This window comes from Lagenorhynchus albirostris, chromosome 16, assembly GCF_949774975.1.
Source record: "Lagenorhynchus albirostris chromosome 16, mLagAlb1.1, whole genome shotgun sequence".
Classification (NCBI taxonomy): Eukaryota; Metazoa; Chordata; class Mammalia; order Artiodactyla; family Delphinidae; genus Lagenorhynchus; species Lagenorhynchus albirostris.
This window is the reverse complement of record NC_083110.1, coordinates 56,784,768-56,807,387: the sequence shown is the minus strand read 5'-3', so window position 1 is coordinate 56,807,387 and position 22,620 is coordinate 56,784,768. Positions and strand designations below refer to the sequence as shown.

General features: G+C 50.6%; 1 protein-coding gene across 5 annotated transcripts in view; it reads right to left on the bottom strand.

Annotated features, from left to right (window-relative positions):
* Nucleotides 1-22,620, bottom strand: part of PAX2 (paired box 2) — a 77,815-nt gene that overhangs the window by 35,983 nt on the left and 19,212 nt on the right. For 3 of the 5 annotated variants that reach the window (XM_060125732.1, XM_060125729.1, XM_060125731.1), the window contains exons 4-5: nucleotides 10,003-10,088; nucleotides 8,365-8,484 (exon numbers count right to left, since the gene is read on the bottom strand). In XM_060125732.1, the coding sequence (XP_059981715.1) occupies nucleotides 8,365-8,484; nucleotides 10,003-10,088 (206 nt within the window). Of the gene's footprint in view, nucleotides 1-2,542; nucleotides 2,609-8,364; nucleotides 8,485-10,002; nucleotides 10,089-22,620 lie in introns of all 5 variants that reach the window. The other 2 variants (XM_060125728.1, XM_060125730.1) reach the window with 1 other exon arrangement.

Here is a 22,620-nt window from a genome sequence, read left to right as displayed (position 1 = left end):
AACATTACCCTGAGAGTTAGGCTAAAATATGTGATCCAACTAAGATAGAAAAATTCCCCCCTCAGGTATGAACGGTCTAATTTCCCACGTTACTAGGAAGATATACTCATAACAATGAATGTGTGTTCAGCAGTGGGTTTTGGGGGTTTGTGTGTCTTAGCAAATACTGATCTTTAAAACTTAGTTTGCTCTTGGGCTGGAGTGGACAGTAGCCAGGGTTTGAATATTTGTTGGAAAATGAACATAGGTTGAGCTTTGTTAATACAGTTAAAGTTGGGTGCTTGTCTAGACAGATGACTACCTCCATGTAGATTTTGTTTCTGAACTTTCATAGAACCTGCCTCCTTAGGTTCAGAGTCTGTGACCTGTGCTTGGTAGTATGTAATGTTTGTGAAATAATATAATTCTAGCAATAACTCGCAGAGGTACTTTCCTTACAGAAACTCAAACTCCACTTGGCTTCCCTCTGCCAATATACTGTCCTCATGCAGTGCCTGGCCGGGGCCTGGAGGAGAGTAAAAGCAAAAATGGCTCTGCGACATCCTGCCCATGATGCAAGCTCACTCCAGAGGTCTGAGAGCACAGCACCCCGGGTCCACGCTCCTGGATGGGTCTTCTCTAAGAAAGGAGTTGGATGGCTGGGAATGTGTGTGTAGGGACTGAGTGGCAAACAGACATAACTGCTCGCAAGTGCTGGGTTTAGGTTAAGGAATCAGTGCAACCTCCTTTTGTTTACCCAACATAGTGCAACCTCACCTTGCCTCTGGGCCCTCCTCTGCACCCCTCCCAGCTCCTTCAGGCTGCATCCTGTCCCACTAAAATGATGTGGACTCAGCGAAACTTCCCTAAGCATTTCCCAGGCAGCGAGCGCTCAGATCCCTCTCTGCTTCTGCCAGCCCCCAGCCCCTGGACCAAAAGGCCACAGAGAACAGGCGCTGTGGGCCCCCGAGAGTCAGGCTCTGGCTCCTGCCTCTGCCTCTAAATGTCCACCCATGCAAACCTGCGAAGGAGCGCTCACCTGCAGATTCCCCCCAGCAGCCTCCTCCAGGACCGAAGGTCCGGGCCTTGAGCACCAAAGTCCCAGCGCCTGGCAGCTGGCCAGCGGCGGCCTCTCCTCTTTCCCAGGGTCCTCCTTGCCTGCCTTTTCTGACACCAGCACTCCTCCTGCTGCCCCTCCAGAAAGAGAGCAGGGAAGAGAGCCCGGTGACCAGGGCATGCCTGGTTTACACTAATGAGATACACCGAGTGTAATCCAGCCATGGAGGCAGCCTACAAAAGGAGGTGATCTCGGGCGGCCAGGAGCAGAGCTGCTCAGGTAATTGGTTTATCTATCTGGAAGCAGGGGGAGCAATCTCAGCACAGACAGACTAGCAGTAAAGTCTCTTCCTTAAGGCTATTTCCTTTGTCTTTTCAATTGCTTGCACATCCATGTGAGAGAGGGAGAGAGTGTTAAAGAGAGAGGGAGAGGGAGAAATGTTAATTTGTGAATTAATGGCTTTTCTCAGCGGAATTGTAAATTCAAATGTCACCTCACACGGTGACACCACGGCTGGTCTGCTGAAGAAGCAATGATAAGATCCCCCACCTCCCTCAGTGCCCCTCCCTCCCCAAAGATAGCTGCGGAGTGGAACATGCTACTTTTAATTTGCAATAACAACACAACAGAGGTATGCAGTAATGACTGCCTTCTTCTCCCCTCCTCCTGGCTTCCTTCCCCCCAGTCCAGTTGGCTCCCCACTTCCTCCCTCCCACCCCTCTGCTCTTCTGAAGCAACACCTCACCTCACCCTGGCTGCCCCCCACCCCACCCCAACCAGGGCCTGATCACATGGGGGGGTGCCTTTGGAATTGATGCTGCAACCCTCTCTTCTCCTTCAATAATCAGGGAATTAATGACCCTGAAGTTAAAGTGAGGCTGATACCGAGGCCCTGCCCAGCGTTGGGAAAAAGCCTTCATTGTTTTCAAGCAGGAGGCGGGCAGCAGCGAGGGAGATTCATGGACGGAGATTGAATATGCAATTTTCTTTCACCTTGCCAAGAGCTGCCCCTGGGCTGTGCCTGGCCTAAATTTTTCCTTTTACCATCTCTGCCTTATCCGGCCCTCCCACCTCCCTTCCATTCTTTCCAGAAAATTACCTTCAAAATTGATTTCCACTTTTACAAACAAATATAATGGGAACACAGGAAAAAACTTGGGCCGTGATGAATTAGGGCTGTCAGGTGTTTCCAGGTCTCCTTTGCTTTTGTTTTACTACCCGATCTGCTCTTTGTTTTTCCAAGGGCTGGAAAAAGTGTCTCCCATCCACTGAGGGCCTGACCCTCCAGGCCACAGGGCCTCAGCCCCCAAAGCCAGCAGTAGCCCAAGGCGGAAGTGAGCCAGGCCCTGAGATTCTGTTAGCCTCTTGGTTTCCCAGTGGAATCCTGGGCCACCTCCTCCTATTCTGCTCTCTGGCCCTTAGGAACCCACTCTCTGAAGACTCTCTAATGGCCACCCCCGGCTCTTTCCCCTGGTCCCCGCACCATGTTCCCTCTGGCCCCCATACCTCTTAAAGTCCAGACCAGATGCAAACCTCCACCTCTAATGTGGGCAGGATCAGTGTATACCTCGACTAGAGCAAATAAGAGACAGACACTGAGAGATCGCGAAAGACAGGCAGGTTGAAGACCGGGGAGGGGGGAGAAACCCTGAGGTTGGGAGACCAGGTTCCTCTGTAAGGGTTCCCAGTCTCAGTCTCCCTTGCCTTGGGGGCCAGTCCACCCATGGAGGCAGGATCAGGACAGCCCATCCTTTTGCCAACAGAATGCAGGGTGATGCCTACAGGGCCCTTTGGGCAAAATTCCATACGCGAACCTATGCCTCAAGACCATGCAGCCTTAGCACACCCAGGCCTGGCTTAGAGCTCTCCCAGCTCCCTGGAGCTGCTGACAGGGACATGGACATGCACCTGCTCACATTTGAACATCTCTTCGAGTGCATACACTACCCAGAAAACTGCACGCCTGCCCAATGCAGTTCTGCATCCCCTTTCACCCAACGATCTCAGAAAGGTAGAGAACACACAATACCGACGTTTGCATGACCCATGTAGAAAAGCACATGTGGCCACAAAACATACATTTCCCAAGGTAAATACATAAACTTGTATGTGGGAACAGAAATACACAGCAATGGATAGAGGGAGGGATGCCTCCATGTTAGAGAAGAAGGGGTCCCGTATTTATTTACCCACATCTAAAATGCCTGTGGAGGCTAATAAGAGATGACATGCAGCCCAAGTGGATAACCGCAGAGCAGATGAGCAAGCAGAGATGGACAGAGGTCCTCCCAGTCACACAGGGGAGGCTCATATCTTTCCCCCACTGCCCTGGTCCCATCTAGGTCGGTTTATCCCAGCATCAGCTTCCCTAGGCTGCCGTATGTAAGAGGAGCTGCACCAAGATGAGAGAGGCTGTACCTAAAAAAGTTTCTTTCTGACACAACTTCATTTCCCCTTGAAACATAAACCTGCCAATTATGCCTTCCTCCCCAGACACACAGCAAGCCATCTTCCGAGACGGAGTCGGCTCAACTCCATCTCCATGATCGCGTGTAGTGCTCCCCACATCCCTGTGAAGTAAGTACCGTCACCGTCTCCATTTCACAGAGGAGAAGACTGAGCTGATGAAGGTTAAGTGACTTGCCCAAGGCACTAGGACTCAAAGCCGGCTGCACCTCCCTCCCTCCAGACCCCTTCCCCACTGAGCCACACTGCCCTTCCCTGCTGCGCTCCCGGGACTGCCTGTTGGCCTCCACCCGAATCCTTCTTCTGCGTGGGGGTCTTTGCAGCCTTCTCTTGCCTGAAGCCCAGGCTCCTAGACAGAGCAGGTGCTGCTCCTTCCCACAGCCTAATCCCCTCACTTGCTCCAAGTCAAATCTGAGCAACACATTGGGGGACTTTTGGGGAGAAACTAACTAAGGAAATAAACCACTTCTTGAAGTTACAGCTTCATCCAAAGCAGAAGGGAGCTATTAAAGGCAGTGACAGGTCTCGGCTGTTTGCAGCCATGCAGCCTGCCCTGCCTGCAAACGTACAACTGCACCGGCCTGGCAGCACTCGACTGCACAATTCATTGTGCACCTAATTAATGGAAGACAGAAGCGCGGCCCGCTGCAACCCCACACATCAAAGGATGATACCAACACACCTCCCCTCACACAGATCGAAAGACTCACACATAGGACTTCATTCAGATTTTTGGACAAGTTATGTAATTGCTCTGGCCTTCAACAACACTGATGGACGGCAATGCTTTAGGCCACAGCCAAAAGCAACTGGGTGAAGGTAAAGGACTTAGATCTTTCAGCCTAAAAAGAATACAAGAGTCCCTATCCTGCAGCCACATACGCCAGGGCATGCAACATTCGGGGAAGCAGTGTTCCTTCAAAGGACCCTAATATACCCACCCATAATTGTAGCCAAGAAGAGGGAAAGATTTTAGCAGGGTACTGAACGGGGATCTACCTTCTCAGACGGATGGACAGCCTGTCTGCCGGGTGCTTTGTGACATAACTTCCTCATCTATCCCTGGTCTGTCTACCTGTCTCATTCTGGGACCTCCTGGACTCTTGTGGGGAGGGGAGGTCAAAGCTTCTTGCCTCGCATATTTCTTAAAGGCAAGTCTGGGGATTCTTCCATGCTTCCAAAGGCCAAAGCATGAGAGGCGTCTCAAGCAGGCTCACAGTCACTGTCAGTTTCCTTTTTCCCCAGAGTCACAGCTGATTGGCCCTTCACTAATGTCCCCACAGATCTGATTGCTGCAGATACTAATAACGCTGTCCATGTTCTGAGTACCAATGCCAGTAACGCTCTGGGTATTATCACTGCGAACACCAATAACTACTGCTGAGATTGTCTCCAATAATGCCAGCGCACGCTGCAGTGACTGTCCTCGCTAATGCCCACCACCGTTACATTGTTAGTGCTGAAGAATAGGCCGAACCGTACCCACAGGCAGGAGTGGGAGTGGCTTCCTTGAGGACAGAGAGGCTCACAGCTCACCCCTGGGCTATGACACTTCTAGGGAGATGCCCCAGTGGGTGGGGCCAAAATCGAGCCAGCCTGGCAGGGGTACAGGGTCCACCTGGAAACAGACCTGCCCCTCCACTCCCTCGAGGTCTAGTCCCTTGACATGTATCCCCATTCCCATCCCAGCGTCCCTCACCGCCTGAGTCAGCTCTCTCTTTTGCCTGTGGTGCTGGCCCAGTGGCTGAAGGACACACCTGGGTGTCTGTGCAGCCCATGCCCGAGGCTGCCTCCTGCGACCAGCCTGCCAGCTGCTGTGCTACCTTGGCCTGACTGCAGAGTTGGGCTACATCATCTTGACACATAATTATCTCCCCTATTCTTAATCATCTGAGCTGCTCCCTAATGCAAACTGGGCCTGGCTGCTTGGAGGCACCCAGAATGGGGGAAGGGGGGAATGGGCTGTGAAAGGTCTGCCTTTGCTCTAGCCTCTCCTTTCCCCTCCCTTTCCACCTGGGTCCGATGGATCAAGTGTGTGTGTGGTGGTGTGCGTTTGGGGTAGGGGTGTGGTCAGGGAATACTGGCCTCCCTAATAGGCTCTGGCCTCCACCAGGGGAAGGATAGCTCCATCTGGCCTGGGGTTGGTCAGAAGGGGTGTGTCAAGGCAAAAGAACCCTCTTCCCCCAAAAAGAAGCAGGGTCTCTGATCCTTCTTGCCAACTGGCTAGGCCTGTGGTAAGTATTTAAGCAGCAAGAGTAAACTTAGAGGCTGCCATTATCCCTCAGCCAGAATTCAACTGCTTCCTGAGATGTCTCCCCACTGCCATCACCACCACCCTCCTGGAGGAGGGTCTTCCCCAGCCCAGCCCTACTCTTGTCCTTTCCTGCCCAGACACTTGCAGTGGCTTCTCATGTCTGCAGGAAAAAGTCCAAACTCCTTATAGGGCCCCGTCTTGGCCTGCTCTCCTGTGGCCCTAACCCCTCCGCTCAGCCTTACTGCCATGACTTCCCCTCAGGCCCTTTCATTCCAGCCAAAGCACCCCTGTGTTTTCAGCACAGTGTCTTCTGGGCACAAGGCTCAGTCTGTCCGATAGAATTTCAACTACCGTTGTCTTTGAACCGTGCCCCTTGTCCATCCCTCAGGGCCCTCCTCGAAGAGCAGCCTTTCCTGGAGGTTCACTGCCTCCCCACTTTGAGTTCCCATGGCCTGCAGCCCAGACCTCCATCACAACACAGATATCTAGATCTCTGATGGGCCTTTCTGCTCTCTGGACTCACGTGTTTTACATGCCCCACTAGACTGTAAGCTCCTTAAGGACAAGAATCATATCTTGTTCTGCTCTGGGATCCTACAGCACCAAGCCTTTCTTGCGACTGATGCCCAGGAAAGGGTGACTGAATTGAATTGACTTGAAACAATGAATGTGATCAATTGCTCAGAGAGGAGAGCACTCTGTTCTGGGCCAGCCGGGCCTGACCTGCAGTGGCCGCAGCCTCAGGCCAGTGACTCTCTAACCCCAGCTCCTTTGACGGCCCATAGGAGCCCAGGAAGCAGAGGATACGCTTGGCCCCAACCGCAGACCAATGGGGGAGAGGACAAAGGGGGGGTCCTGGTCATCTCACAGGTGCTGGTGGTTAAAGGAGAAATCTTCAGGTTCTGAGGCAGAATCTTCCAGATCACTCAGAGTGCCAGGGAGCTTGGGGAAGGCCTGAGTGTGGGAAACCCCCAGAGAGAACTGAGACTTAGGCCCTTTCATGCAGCCACCCCCGCTGCCCGTCAGTGGCTGCCGCCAAAACAACCACAATGAAATTTAGTGAGTGGCAAAGGCCGTGGCAGCCAAATGGGTTTGGATGTTTTGGAAGAAGGAGAAATAGAGCCAGACAAGCTGTTTTCCTGTGAAACGAGGCCATTAGGGCTTCTGGAAGGAGGCCAGCCCCAGGTCATCCCTGTCTTGCCAGGCCCAGGCCTCTCCTACATGCTGTCCTTTCTGCTGGAGGCCAGGGCTCTCACACTCTCTTTTCCCTCAGCCTGGGTCTAGGGAATCTCAGCTTTGTCTCTTTTCTCTGTTCCTTACCCTCTAGAGCTGCCCCAATCAAGGGCTTGTCTGCACTTAGGATGACCACATGATTTACTGTCCAAACAGGACATTTTTGAGAGAAAAAGGAGACGCTGACTGGCCAAGACGCAGAGACAAAGGCATAAATTGGGACTGTCTGGACTAATGGGATATTTGGTCACCCCCCTATGTTCATATTTAGAGGGTTCTGTCTATGTCATGGGAGAGACCCTTAAAATCATATGCCCTTCCTAGACCAGGAAGTTACTGTCTCCCCAGCAGGGACCATAAGATCAGGGCAGGAAGCAGGCTCCAGACACTGGTGTCTCCCTTTGTCTGGGCCTCCAGCCCTGCGCCCTGGCCTCATGCATCAAAAGAGAACCAGATGGGGCTTCCCTGGTGGCGCAGTGGTTGAGAGTCTGCCTGCCGATGCAGGGGACGCGGGTTCGTGTCCCGGTTCCGGAAGATCCCACATGCCGCCGAGCGGCTGGGCCCGTGAGCCATGGCCGCTGAGCCTGCGCGTCCGGAGCCTGTGCTCCGCAATGGGAGAAGCCACAACAGTGAGAGGCCCGTGTACCGCAAATAAAAGAGAACCAGATGGTCACGAAGGGACCTTAATGTCATAATATTTGAAGAACACCTTCTTCCAAGTTCATCTCCACCACTCTCTCCTCTGAATTCCTTTCCCTGCTCCTCCTCTTCATCTCCTCACCCTTTAACTCCCTGCCTAACAGCTAGCTGCACCCGAGGAATTACAGGGAATGAGGGGAAGGGCCAGAGAGGAGCCTGGGGGGTGTCTCCTCCCATAGAGGAGAGCAGAGAGGGCCCATGCCCAGCTCCCCAAGTGGTCTGAATGGGCACAGGGTCCACGTGTTACAGAGAAAGGACACAAGGGTCAGCTGCGCATGACAACACTCCCCCATCTCCTGACGGGTTGAGATCAGAGGAGGACAAGTCAGGTTGGCTTTTCATCCCCAGGTCAGAGACCAGCTGTCCCCCAACCTCCAAAACCTTCCCATAGTCCACGGCTCATGCTTTCCCTCCTGGCATCTCACCGGGATGTTCGGGATGAATCCCAGCGGAAGGTGAGGCAGTCGGGGCTGCTGAGCAGATGGTGAAACTGATGGCCCCACCAGCAGCCTGCCTCCCTCTCTCCAGGAGCCAGCAGGGTAGTGGGGGGACCCAGGCTTTGCTACTAAAACTGATCTCACAGCAGAGCAGCTGCGAGGCTAGTCCGAAACCGGAGCTCCGAGTCCAAGGACAAAAGCATGCACAGGGGAAGCCAAGCCTCTTCCCTCCTCCCTACCTTCATCACGTTTCCTCTTCTCGCCATTGGAGCGGGGGATCCCCAGGATCCCATTGATGGAGTAGGATCCCACCGGATCATTGGAGGTGCTGGAAACAGGAGGGGAGGCCGTACTGGGAACTGGACGAGAGTAAGGAGGAAATGCCATCAGGATAGCAGTTGTGATCGCAGGCCAAAGCCCCAAGGCTGGGGGCAGAGAGAAGCAGAGGAAATGAGGAGGGATGGGGAGCCCATAGTCCCCTCCTTCCTCTGAGGTTTAAGGGGGAACGCATTGCTACATACAATTTAGGCTATTCACTGCTGTCCACCCTGGATTGAGTGGGGACCAGTCAACCCCAGGCCTTCTCTGCAGACCTAGAGATTTCACTCACTATAGATTGAACCCACTCCCTGAGTATGTGGGTTCAGCAAACAGCAAAAGCTGACTCAACCTAGAAAGCGACTCAGCAGTCGTGCAGAGAGCACAGCTCCTAGGATGCCTCCTTGCACAGCTCATCCTATCTGATCCCCGCTGGACAAATCCTTCTAAACAAACCCCAGGCCATTGTTTCTAGTCTCCTGGGCGGAGTCTTTCCCAGTCCTGATTTAGAGTGTGGCTTTCTAAGGTCTATCTGAGTCTCTTAGAGACACAAGAATGGTCCTGATATTCCCCGGGAGTGTGGAGCTCCTCTCCCCCAGTTGCTCCTGGTCTTGAAATCACTTGAGAAGTTCCTAATTTCTCCTTCAGGGCACAGAGTAGTGAACACATTCACTCTGCGGTGATCAGCTCAGGTACAGCCTGGCCCAACCCTCCCTCCCAGCACATGCTGTAACACAGGCCTAGTAAACAGCACTCCTGCCAACTCCAGGGGGGCTGGGACCAGCGCTTTCTACTTCCTGCTGGTCAAGAGAGCGGGGACAGCTGCCAAGAGGGGCAGCAAGAGAAGTTTAACCACATCCCAGCCCCTAAAGCCCCAGACCTTATCTATGGCTTCAGCAGCACCAAGCGCCCTTGGGCCAAAGGGAAGATAGTGTGTGGGGGGGATGGGGGCTGTTAGCAGGTGTTCTGGTGGACCTGGGTCATGTCTCTGTGAGGCTGTGAGCGAGGGTCAATAAAGGAGGAGGTTCGAGAGGGGCAGACAGTTACTGAACGGATGAGAGAGACAAACAGATCAAGAGACACTGGTAAAGAGGAGAGAAGCCGTGAGGAGGGAGGGAGAGAGACAGAGGAACAGGTCCAGGGCCATATGGACAGAGAGGAGAGGAAGGAAGAGAAGAGAAGAAGGCAGAGGAGGGGAGAAGAGAGAAGGAGAATCTTAAAAATAAAAAAAACAAAAAATGGAGTAAGCAAGTAGATATGACAGAGGGACACGGAAAAAAAGATGGAGAAGGAGGACGGGAAAGAGAAGGAAAGTTAGAGGGAATAGAGGGAGAGAGACAGACACACAGACGGATAAAGGCAAGGCAGCTCTGAGGAGATGCTCACAGGAGGCAGAGAGCAGTCCTCGTGAGCTAGTCTCCCAGGAAGATCCCGAGCCTCTAGGAGCCCAGGGAGAGCACGGCCCTTGGACCTCAGACAGGTGGGCATTTCCCACGAGCAGAGCTGCTTTTCCCAGCTCTCAGGGGGATCAGCTTCCCCCCTTCCCTGAGCCCTCTTACCGATGGTGTGGCCAGGGGCAGTCACTCCGGTCCCGGCTCCATCCGGCGTTGGGTGGAAAGGCTGCTGAACTTTGGTCCGGATGATCCTGCAACAGCGTGACAACAGCATCACACATCACATGCCCTCTCCTGCCCTGGTCACCTGCAGCCCAGTCCTGCAGAGGCGCTCCCCTGAGCTCAGCTCCCTCCTCACCCGTCTGCTCCCTGCACCCCTGCCCTCTCTGACTACTGCAAGGCAGGAGCTTGCCCTCCTGTTGGCTCTGTGATCCAGCCTAGTACAGCCCTGGGCAGAGACAGTCTGCATTCTGTCCTGCTGTGTGATTCGTGAATTGCACCTTGATGTTTGGTAGCAAGGATCGGGCAGCAGAGCGAGTGGAGCACAGCATCCTTCCCGTTTCTGGGAGTGGGGGCTGCCCTGGTGACTTGCTGTCCATCCTTCCCTCCTCAACCACACACATCTCCTCCCGAGAGGAGTCTGGAGATCATTTCGGAGCTGGCTTTCCTATTGGGACTGTATCACAGTCCTCCAGAGCCGAGGGAAGGGGTGAGATTTCCCCATTTCCTGAGCTAAAGAGAAGTAGCCAGTGAAAGGGCTGGGTGGCAGGTAATCCTTTCATCTCCAGGATTCCAACACAGTACTGGTCCCTCTGCCAGGCCCTGAGCAGCTCCTTGAGCCCGCTTAGGGCTCTCAAACCTGTCAAAGCCCTGTCCCTGCCGAGCTCGCTGGCCCGCTGGCCTCCTTCTCAGAGGCCTTACTTGGATCACACCTTCTTTACCAGACTAGGTGAAAAGCCTAGTACCTTCCCTACGCACTCCGCTGGGGTGGGGTGGGGGGAATCCAGACCAAACGTCCCAGGGCTGGGGATTGTTAGTGATCCAAGGACGCAGGGCTCAGCAACACAAAAGACCAAGCCCAGGGCCGGGACCAAGGAACACTCTCCTCCACCCACTGGTCAGTCAGGTGCCCTTGCAAGCCACTCTTCCGGAGGCGCTGCTCTCCCTGCAGAGAGGAGTGTGAGACAACCAGCCAGGTGAGTCGCAAGCCGTGCGTGGACTGGAACACTCGCAGGCAACCGAGACAAGGCCCCTGCCTCCCAGGGCTGGGAATGAAGTCGGGCAGGGAGTGGACACACCCCGAGAAAGCTAAGTAACCCAGAGGGGGCCAGGCAGGAAGGGCCAGGAGGATGTGGGGGAGAAGTCACCCCCCTTGCAGGTGGGGGAAATGGGAAAGAAGTCACTGAGGAGGTGGAACTTGATGTAGATCCTCAAAGCAGAGTAAGGCTGAATATATATACACACACACGTATAGGAGCCAGAGGCAAGAGGATAGTGGAAAAGTCACTGGGCTTCATGGCTGAGGCCCCGAGTCTTCCACTAAGTGGCCACATAGCCTTGGCCTCATCGTTCTCCTTTTCTGGGCCTCAGTTTCTTTAGCTATAAAGTAAAGAGGTTAGACTACAGAATCTCTAAGGTCTCTTTCCCCAGTAAAAAAAAAACCAATATGATTCTCAGATGAACAAATAAGTGGAGAAGAGGGCATTAGAAGCAGATGCTGGAGGAGGGTAGAAGCAAAGCACAGGAGCCGAGTGGTCACGCTGGGTTAGGGGCTAATGCCTAGGCCAGGAACGGTGGAGGGATGTAAGGGAGTAAGAGGAAATAAGGCTGAAAACTTGGAAGTAATGATGATACTAGCGATTTTCCACTTATCAAGCATCTATTATATGCCAACGTTATATGCAATTTATATTACTGTATATATATACTACTGTTAATTCTCACAACAACCTCCAAAGCATTACTATTATCCTTGTTTTGCAGACTGAAAACCAAAGCTGACAGAGGTTAAAGAGCTTACTCAAGGGCTTCCCTGGTGGCACAGTGGTTGAGAGTCTGCCTGCCAATGCAGGGGACACGGGTTCAAGCCCTGGTCTGGGAAGATCCCACATGCCGCGGAGCAACTAGGCCCATGTGCCACAGCTACTGAGCCTGCGTGCCACAACTACTGAAGCCTGTGCACCTAGAGCCTGTGCTCCACAACAAAAGAAGCCACCGCAATGAGAGGCCCAGGCACCACAACAAGGAGTAGCCCCCACTGGCCACAACTAAAAAAAAAAAAAGAAGAGCTTACTCAAGATCACATTGCCAGCTAGGGCAGAGTTGGAATTCAGTATTTAAAGTGTGTGCTTTTTGTTACTTTGTCAGACTTCCCCCAGTATATAGGAACCAGGTTTACAGAATCTCAAGCCATGAGTGATTTTTAAACTAAAGGAGACATGTGCAAACCGATGCAGGTAAAGCAATAGACAGGCACAAGGCCATAGGTAGCTGGTCTCAGAAAAGAGAAGGAAAAAAAAAAAAAGGGAATTCCCTAACAGTCCAGTGGGTAGGACTCCATGCTTTCACTGCCAAGGGCCCAGGTTTGATCGATCCCTGCTCGGGGAACTAACGTCCAACAAGCCTCGTGTCGTGGCCAAAAGAAAAAAAAAAAAAGAGAAGGAAGAATTTGTAAGGTGGATTTGGCAACTAAATGGAGTCAACCATGGCTCTAAAACCCCAGTTCTGTGTAACTGGAAGTCTGGTGGTTTGTCCCACTGTCAGGAAGAGGGATGCAGGGAGGTGACTGGTTGGTCTTTGACGTGAGCATTTGAGGAGGTAGGTGAGTGTCCAGGTGGATGGCCGTGCACCAGCCGGCAGAGTAGATATGGATTTAGGAGATTATCAAGGAAGGAAGTGTTGGTTGGGATGAGAGGACTAAAGAGAAGACCCTGGAGAACATCTACTATCAGAGGCTGAGGAAAAGAACCTGACCTTACACAAGGGTCAGAGTTGGTCACACAGGAAATGGCAGAACCAGGATCAGGCAGTTTTAGCTAAGTCAACAGAGAAGAACATTTCCAGAAGGAGAACGTAATCCACAGCATCCGTGGTGACATAAAGATTGAAGGGTATTGGGAATAAGAAGAGGCACAGATCTGGGAATTTTGGTGACCACTAGTGACCTTGGGAGAGCGGCCTCAACAAAGCAACTGAGGCAGGAGCCAGATAAAAAGAGGCTAGGGAGTGGACAGCAGGAGAGGGAGGCAGTGAACGTAGACTATTGCTTCAGAAGTGTGTAGAAAAGGAGAGAAAAGTGTGGAAGCTGAGGATGGAAGTGGCAGCTAAGTGGAGGGAAGGCTGTTTAGGGGAGGAAGGACCTGGATAAGTCTGTAGGCTGAGGAGAAAGAACTGGTGAAGAGGGAGAGGCTGGAGTTGCCTGAGAGAAAGTGGATGATTGCCAGACAAGGCAGAACAAGGGGAGAACGGAATGGCGGCCACGGGGACGAGGCAGCAAGAGATGGCACGTGGTGAGGTGGCCCAAAGCTTCTGGGTCTGGAGCATGATCACAATGGGAAAGACCTGACAGTCGCTAAGGGCAGTGTAGACTGGTCTACACGAAAAGTCTAGAAGGAGGCTGAGCAGCTCAGAGCAGCTGCTCCTAATTCATTGCAGCAAAAGGCTTCTGGGATCTCAGTGGGCCTGTGGGTGGCTCTGACTTGAGAGCTGGTGGACTCTGGGCTCTGGACTGAGGGAACCCCAAGACTGAGGCTGGGTGAGACAGACAACTGGACGGACTTGTGGAGCTGCTGTCTTTGTTACCCACAGCCTCTGACCCCTGGGGCGCTGGTGCAGTTTTAGCTGAGGCAGCAAGTGATGGAAAATCACTACTCCCTGACAGCGGCTTGGTGGTGCATGGGAGACGAGCTGGGCAGGGTGCCTGCTGTGAGTTACTAATGCTCTTGGTGTCCGTCCATGCCCCCCAGGAGGTGGACACTCACCAGTCCCCAACGGTGATCTCAGGGAGTTTAAGAACCGGGATTGTGGAAACGTTATGGTCACCCATTGCCCCCCTGCGTCCCATACACAAACCCACTGACTAATAGGAATATCACTAAGGGTTAAAAGGATAAAGAGATTGCTTTGTGTGACTGCCTGGTCCTATTGCCCCCTGTTCCTCCTCCTCTTTCTCTAATTCTTTTTCATTCTTGGCCGCAAAAGACAGCCAGACACATCTGTGGCCACCACGGCCCCCCACAGGTTTGGCCTGGAGAGTCAAGTTCCTGCACATGCATCCTTGCGGGGCTACAGTCAGGAGCCCTGGGCCCATTTACCGGGGGTTGGAGGTGCCATTTCCCATTTCCACAGAAAGGCTGCCCTGCGAGGGTGCCTGCTCCCCACTTCTCCTTCCAGCGTGCTTTCCTTGACAGGGACGCTCTTTCTCCCCCACCTCCACCTTTCCAGAGAACCTCCTAGGCTTTGCCTTGCAGGCACTTAGAACCTCACACTCACAGGAGTATGAGAAGAGCAAAGGCAAGAAGGGGATGGGCTCTGGGCTCAGTCTGCCTGAGTCTGAGTCCCAGCTCTGATACTTTTTTTTTTTAACATCTTTATTGGAGTAATTGCTTTACAATGGTGTGTTAGTTTCTGCTTTATAACAAAGTGAATCAGTTATACATATACATATATCCCCATATCTCTTCCCTCTTGCGGCTCCCTCCCTCCCACTCCCCACATCCCACCCCTCTAGGTGGTCACAAAGCACAGAGCTGATCTCCCTGTGCTATGCGGCTGCTTCCCACTAGCTATCTATTTTACGTTTGGTAGCGTATATATGTCCATGCCACTCTCTCACTTTGTCCCAGTTTACCCTTCCCCCTCCCCCTATCCTCGAGTCCATTCTCTAGTAGGTCTGCGTCTTTATTCCCATCTTGCCCCTAGGTTCTTCATGACCAATTTTTTTTTTTGTAGGACTGTTGTGAGGATTAAATAGGATAATTCATATAAAATGATTAGTATGATGCTTGGCTCAATAAATGCCAGCTATAATAATAACTACTAGTATTATTATTCCTATGCGTGATCCCCAGGACTGGCTGCATTCTTTGGAGGGGCTGGGCCAGGTGCAGACAAGGAGGCCTCTCAGGCCAATATGCCCCAGCCTGGTCAATGCAGCTGCTTCAGGGACCCTGGGAAGAGCACTGAGAAGACAGGAAACAGCAGCAGCAGGTGTCATAAGCTGACCCCAAAAGAGATGCATCAGAGACTCTCGGGAAGACAGACTGGGGACCTCTGCCTGGGGGCACTGGGAGGGATCCACAGACAGTATGAGCAGCAGCTCCCTCAGGACCTGAGAGATGCCAGGGGCCTGTGGCAGAGCTTTAGAGTAAAGGATGACAAGGCAGGTGAAGTCACTCCCTCTTTGGTTAAATTCCCCAGAGGTCTCCACTCCCCACCATGCTGGAGATCAAAACAGTCTCATCAGCTCTGTGAGTTAGCATGAAAGCATGTAATGAGTCTCCTATTAACAATTTGTTAAACTCATGAAGAAACTGAGGCACTCTCAATTCTAAGAAGGCACTGGGGTGAGTCTTCACTCCTCTTCTGGTTTTCCCCCCGTCCCTCCCCCCGCATCCTTCCTCTGTGTTTCATTCTCTCCCCTTCCTGTCTGTCTCTGCCCCTCTCTCTGTCTCCCTTCCCTTTGTCTGTCTGTCTGTCTCTTTGCACCCTGAAGTCCCACTGTGGCTGTGTGAGCTTATTGATTCCTGGGAGCTGGGGGAAAGTGGGAGGCAGGGCTGGGGTGCAGGCTCGGGGATGGAAATAGAAGGCTATAAATTATTTGTGACAGGAAAGCAATAGTGGCAGAGTGCTGAGCACAAGTCCTGTGTCACTATTAGATTCCTTTTAGCCTGATGACACTGTAAAAAAGGTTAAGTGTCTGCTGGAATCGTACACCTGGGGGGCCGGGGCAGCCTGGGAGCAGAACAAGCCACTGAGAGCAGGTATATCAATTCTCCAGGCCAATAATATTCCTCTCATTGATCGCCACGCAAAGTTCAAAAATCTCATTACAGCCAGGCAGACCGGGAACTTTTTACAAATCAATAGAATGATATAATGTATGTATACTTAGTACAAATGTATCTATTCATCTATCCATCCATCCACTGTCCGCCTCAGGGTTTCCAGGTTAACCTACCCATCATATTATGTTATATGGTGTATGATATTATATTGCACTATATTATATGATAATAAATGGTGTGCAAAAACTCCCCCTGAGGTGGAGACAAGAAGAGGTCCTATGAGCATTGAGGTGACCTCAGACAGCTCACCTTGGAGGGAGTCAGGTGGCAGCATTTCCAGGCCTAGGCTGGTCAGGATTTCTAGAAGCAGTGCTTCCTTAGCGGAGGCTCCAGTAATAAAAAGCTATTGTCTACTGAGTACTTACTATGAGCTAGGCAATGTCCTAAGCGCTTCAAACAAATAGTTCATTTAGTCCTCCCAATGACACATTTTGCAGATAAAACATATAATAAATTGCCTAAAGTCACCCATTTAAGAAACGGACAATCTGGGGTTTGCATTCAGGCAGACTAATCCTAGGGCCCATACCCTTAACCAGGAAACCACACTGCCTCCAGGAGAGAGATACCCAAAAGCCCAGAATCCAAACTCCAGTATTCTATGGTTCTATTCTCTTGCTCTATTGTGTTCTGAGAAACAAAGGATAAGGGGCTCCCTGAGCTTCAGCATTCCCTTCTGTAAAATGGGAGTATACCACCTGCTGGAACCAGCCGCTGACAGCGTGATATCCACATGGGATCTCCAAGCATGTCCCCATGAAATCCTGTCCAGCTGCCTAGAACAGACTGCCTTCTCCACTTTGGAATTACTTCCTAGCAGACTGGTCTCAGGCCCAGTCATATCACTGGTTTGCTCAAAGAGTCTTTGGGGCAAGAAGTCAAGTATTAACATACACGTGTTGTATACATGTATGAATCAGTTTAAATTGCCTACTTCTAGAGTCTTTGCAGAAAATACTTAATCTCTGGTATGGGGAAAGTTTTTTTTTTAATTTATTTACTTTTGGCTGCATTGGGTCTTCACTGCTGCACAAGGGCTTTCTCTAGTTGAGGCGAGCGGGGGGCTACTCTTCATTGCGGTGCTTGGGCTTCGCATTGCGTTGGCACGGGTTCTAGGGACACGGCCTTCAGTAGTTGCGGTGCACAGGCTTAGTTGCTCCGAGGCATGTGGGATCTTCCCCGGCCAGGGCTCAAACCCGTGTCCCCTGCATTGGCAGGCGGATTCTTAACCACTGCGCCACCGGGGAAGTCCAGGAAAGTCTTTCTTGATTGAGTAAATCAAAGGAACTCCAAGGTGGAGAATGTTTCAGACTAGCTGGCCCCACTGCCCATTAAACAAGATGATGGTGGGAGGGGTCTCTGCCAGTGACTTCCGGCTGCCTGGGTATTATAGGCTGGATCATTCAAGAGGACAAAATGATATTTGCCTCAGCAAAGGATATTTTACACAAGAATGCAGGTAATTGCTTTAACTCAGGCCTTTGAGAGCTGCCTAGTCAGGCACATGTCCCTGGCTCTGCCCTGAGGCAAATCAGAGCTACAAAAACAGCTGGAGACTTTTCAAGGCAGAACCTCAAGTGAGATCTCATAGATTATTCAGGAAAATTTTCCTTCTTCCCAAAATGGTTCCTACCTCTCCCTACTCCTGAGAACGCTAAGGAACTGAAATCTCCCCTCTGTACATCCCAAGGACTAAAGAACAGTAATTTACCACCTCCTCCTCACAGGAACCGAAAGGAAGCAGCATCCACCCAGCCTGCCCCCCGGCAGCCCGGAAGTGATTCACATGCACTCTGTTTTCCTAGGCCCCGGCTCTACGTGTTGTGCAGCGTTTAGAGCTGTTTGCCCACGCCCACTCATGGGGTTCAGTTTGGACAGCTGACCATATGGCAGGCAGGGTTCTGTGCGTGAGGATGACTGCCGAGGAGGGGAGGCTATGGGCGGGAGCTTCCATTCTTGCTGTAGCAGGATATAACTGGAATACACAGGTTCTGAGGTTACCAAGGTTCCCCCCAAACATGTCAAGAGTTTCTGTCTCTTTTGTTGCTTCTCAGAGTTCATAACTGAGCTCTAAGAGATGACAGTCCTACCTAAAAGTTTACAGAAAGGTGTCCTCAAACTACTGTCCTTGAGCCACTTGCATTAGAATCCCCTGGGGTGCATGCTAACATGCAAAGCCCTGGAGCCCCCTTCAGACCTTCTGCATTAGAATTTTTAGTGGGGCCCAGGAATCTGTAGTTAAGCAAACTCTACAGATTACTCTTAAACTCTCTAATATTTGAGAAAACTAGCTTAAGCCAGGTGGCAAGAAAACCATCCTTGAGAGAGTTGGGAGAATGTCTTAGTGAGTTACAGAAGGTTCCTTCCTCATATTCTATCAACCCACAAGCCCCGTCTGCTAACCCTGACTCTATCTGACACAGTTACCAAAATTCAAGAGGCTCTCAGTTCCTCTGTGGAAACTAAACTATAAGCCACAAATAAAAATAATTTCAAGATAGTTTTTGGTACCTTCCAGGCTGATAGATTTCCAGTGGGTTCCTTAGATACCAGGAATACTTTCTGCATCAGTTTAGCCTTCTAAGACTGGCACTGAGGATGATAATCCTTCTACCACGTGTCCCTGGGAGCCCAGGCCAGATACAATTTACCAGGCTAGATGGGCCATGGGGCTGGCCCAAGGGGGCAATAGCGATGGTTTATATGATGAATGGTAAGCATATGGATTGATTTAAATTCAAGATATGCATAGGTTTAAAAATTAAGGGGCAATGTGTTTAACTAACCATTTGGAAACCAGTCTGCGGTGCATGCCAAGCCCAGAGCGTGACCGGACTAGCTCCTCTCGCCACCAGCCCTGCCCTCATCTGTCAGGGCTTCTGGGCTAGAGCTGGGGTCTACCAGCTGTCCACCCCATGGTCCAGAGGCTAGAAGACTGCCTAATATGATGGGGAAAGTGGTACTGCTATAGACTCATTGCTGGGACAAGTCCTCCCTGTCCATTCTCCCCTTCCCTCCACAGGTACATCTCCCTCTGCAAGGAGAAGGGAGCCTGGAGGGAAGGGGTCCTCAGCAGCAGCCCGGCTGGGGCCTGCTAGAGGCTGACTGGCCTCCCTGCCTCTGGCCCCTCCCACTTCCCACCTTCTTGCTCCAGTATTCAAAAACAATCCATCCGTCTCTCTGTGTCTGTTCCTGAAAGAATGCGATGTGGCTAAAGCCTACAATTGCTTCCTATTACCTACAGGATAAATTCAAAATTCCTCAGCCTGGCCTTCAGAATCTTTCCCAATCTGGCTCCGCCCTGGTTTTCCAATCTATTTCTCTCTGTTCCCCTCTTCCACTTACAGTCCAGCACAGAGCTGAAACCTGTTTTCTTGCTTACTCAATTCACAGTGAGTCCTCCCCTGGACTCTGAGCTCTGCAAGTGCACATGTCATGGTTATTTTTCTCACCATTGTATTTCCTGCGCCTAGCAACAGGGCCTGGCATAATATAAGTACTTAAAAAGTATTTGTTGAATAGCAAATCAATGTTATTACTATTAATAATAACAATAACAATCTTAAGGGACATAGTGAACTAATATATGTTCACTATGTGCCAAGGCACTCTGCAAAGTACTTTACATGGATTATTTATTTTTCACAACTTCTTATGGAGACTATTATCCCTGTTCTACAGAAGTGGAAGCTGAGGCTCAGAGAAGCTGAGTAACTTGCCTAAGGTCACACAGCTGTTAAGTATCAGAACTAGGATTTAAACCTAGGAGGCTGACTCCAGAACCCATGTTGCTAACCACTGGGTAGAATAAGTCAGTCGTAACAAGAACAGATGGTAGAACCTATGAGAAACTGGGTCTGAATAGAAGAGTTGCATGTAAAAATAGTAAAAGTAATAACTATCATTTATTTCATATTCATTCTATGACAGGTGTTATAACAAATGCATTTTCTCATCCAAATCCTAACTACAACTCTATCAGACAGGAGTGTTCTCTATTTTACTAAGGAGACAACAGAGAGGCTAAGCAACTTGTCTAAGGTCATGTGCTTAATAGCACTGGAGCCAGACTTTGGGTCTGTGACTCCAATGTCTGTAGGCTGAACCATGTTACCTCTTCTGGAAATTTCTATATTAATATTTCTTTGTGTTTATTAACTATTTGGGCATAAACAATTTTTTTCTTTCAGTCTTTTCACATCCATGATCTGAACAACTGTGCAAATGTATGTGTAGACAATGAACAGAGACTGCACGTAGCTGTGATTCTAAACATGCCTGCCCTCTCCTGTGCACGTGCCGTAGCTGTATTTGATAAGCATCATGTCTACGTTAACCTCAATTTTAGGTTAAGTGACTATGGTTTCACTGTATTTTAGATACATTGGTAGGGTTGGGGGATAGATTTTCTAAATTCTCTGTATCTATCTATCTATCTATCTACTTTCCAAATCGTGTACATGATTGTGTGGCAATACTGAATACAGACATGTTTCTCAGTTTCTAGAAACTATTTCTATGACTAGTGTATCTTTATATTCATGTCTGCTCTAATGCATTGATTCAAGATTTATAATACTGGATATATTTGTCAAAAGTCCCCTCATGAATTTCTGCCCAGTTATGCCTTTCAAATCTGTAAGCCACAGTCATACATGACTCCACACTCATCACTGTTTCCTTCCCAAGGTGTTTCAGACGCTCACATCACAGCTGCATTTCTATACTGGTCCGTGCACCAATATTGACGTACATAAATGTGCATTTGTATACCTGTGTATCTCTCTGTCTATGGCCAGGGTGGGGTGGGGGTGGGGGACTGTGGAAATGAGAGAATTATTAAATGCCAAGTAGATGTGCGATAAATTCCATTGATTTTATAAACTCCAACTTGTCTTCAGTCTCCTTCCATTCTTTATCCTGGGGGCATTGCAACAAAAACCTATTTTAAATACCTTTACTCCTCCCCCCCAAAAAAGTGTCAATATTTTATTTGGATTTTTAACTTCGCTCCATAACAGTTGTTTGACCTCCTGACTCGTGCGAGTCACATAAATTCTGGGACTTTATTCAGGAGCCATGTTCCTGCTATTGAATAAGCAATTTGGGAGGGTGAATTAATGACTTGTGCTGTTGCTGGAAAGTCCCTGAAGAAATATTAAAATTGCTTGCAGACTGAATCGATACTCAGTGAACACCCAGCAAGAGGGCTTCAGCTCTGGAATGGCCACAGAAGGCAGTGCTTGGTGGAGGAAGGGGAATTCCTGCACCCAGCTTGGTGAGCCCCCTCCCAGGCCACCCACCCACCCCCACCCCCCCGCTTGCCCTCCATCCCTGGAGCGCTGTCATTTTCAGTAATGGCGAAGTCTTACTAAACCCCCAGCAGGAAAGGGCTGATTTGTCCTGTCTCAGGAAGCAGGCTCAGGGGACAGTTTACTCTCTTACTAGCAACGAGAGCCCAGAGGCTTTATTGGAGGTGATGGTCTGGACACATCCGCCTGCTGGAGAGATGGGATGGCGCTGCTGCTTTCTGGCAGGCTGCACTGTGCTGGGGACCAGGAGAGCGCTGGGTTTGGGGAGGCTGTGGCAGTGATCCTTTTCTGCTGGGTATGCAGGAGGGCTGGGTGTTGCACTGCTGGCTCCATCTCTGTGGATGCCTGACCAGTGTTTACTATCGCTCAGGTGGCCACATGATTTCAGCCTTTGGGCATGGGTGTGCCTGTGGGACGGAGCACTTAAATTGTGTTGTGTGGTACCATGTATTGCTGACACATTCCGGCAGCTGCCTTAAGGTCTGTTACCTGATGTTTTGTGGTATTGTATCAAGGTGACTGCACTTTGTGTAACACTGAGTTGGAGGAATTTGAGTATTGTTTGGTGGCAATGTCTGTGTTTCTGCTTTGAATTATTGTGTTCGTTGATCATATCAGCATCTTTCTTTTTCGTAATGTATGTCTCAGAGATTAGGTTAATGGGTGTCTCCTTGGTGATGTGGGTTGAGTAATGATGTCGGATCTGGGTGGTGGTGTATGATTCGGTAATTGCTTTCTTGATGTGGCTGTGTGTGAGAAGACCCATCCTTTAGCTTTTTTAGCTTGCTCTGGCTTGGTCGTTTGCACTGCTTCTTTCCAGAAGGAGGATTCTAGAGATGGAGGACAAATCTCTTCTTGACAACCATTCGCACAGTTCTATTGTCTTGCAAGCAAGCTGCCCCTGCCCTATGGAACAGACCTGACCTTACCACAGCGACACAGGCTCTGGTGCCACCCTCCCCATATCTGCCTAATCTGGAGAGTTAAGACCCAGGGCCAAACCCAATGCCTGTCAAAAGTCTAGCTCCCTGGCGGGACTACGGGAGGATGGATGGGACTAAGCTCCCCAATCCCAATGGGAATAACATGAACTCTAGTTCTGAGAATCCCCAGTTCACTCTACCCTGTGGCTCTGGCCATCAGCATCTTCTTCCTTCCCAGCATCCCCAGAGGATGTGGCTCAGCTGTGGCTTGTACTCACAGGGCCACAAACACGCACCAGGAAGAGTACAGAAGCTCGTACTAGGCATGACTTTCTACTAGGTGCAGTGTCTCTGTTCTGAGCTTGTAAGTACACGTATACATACATGTACTCCCTGGCATGAGACTTCAAAATATATAAAGTTGCTCAAGAGAGCACACATTCCTGCACTTCCTTTGATCCAAAGTTGATATGAAGTATGGAG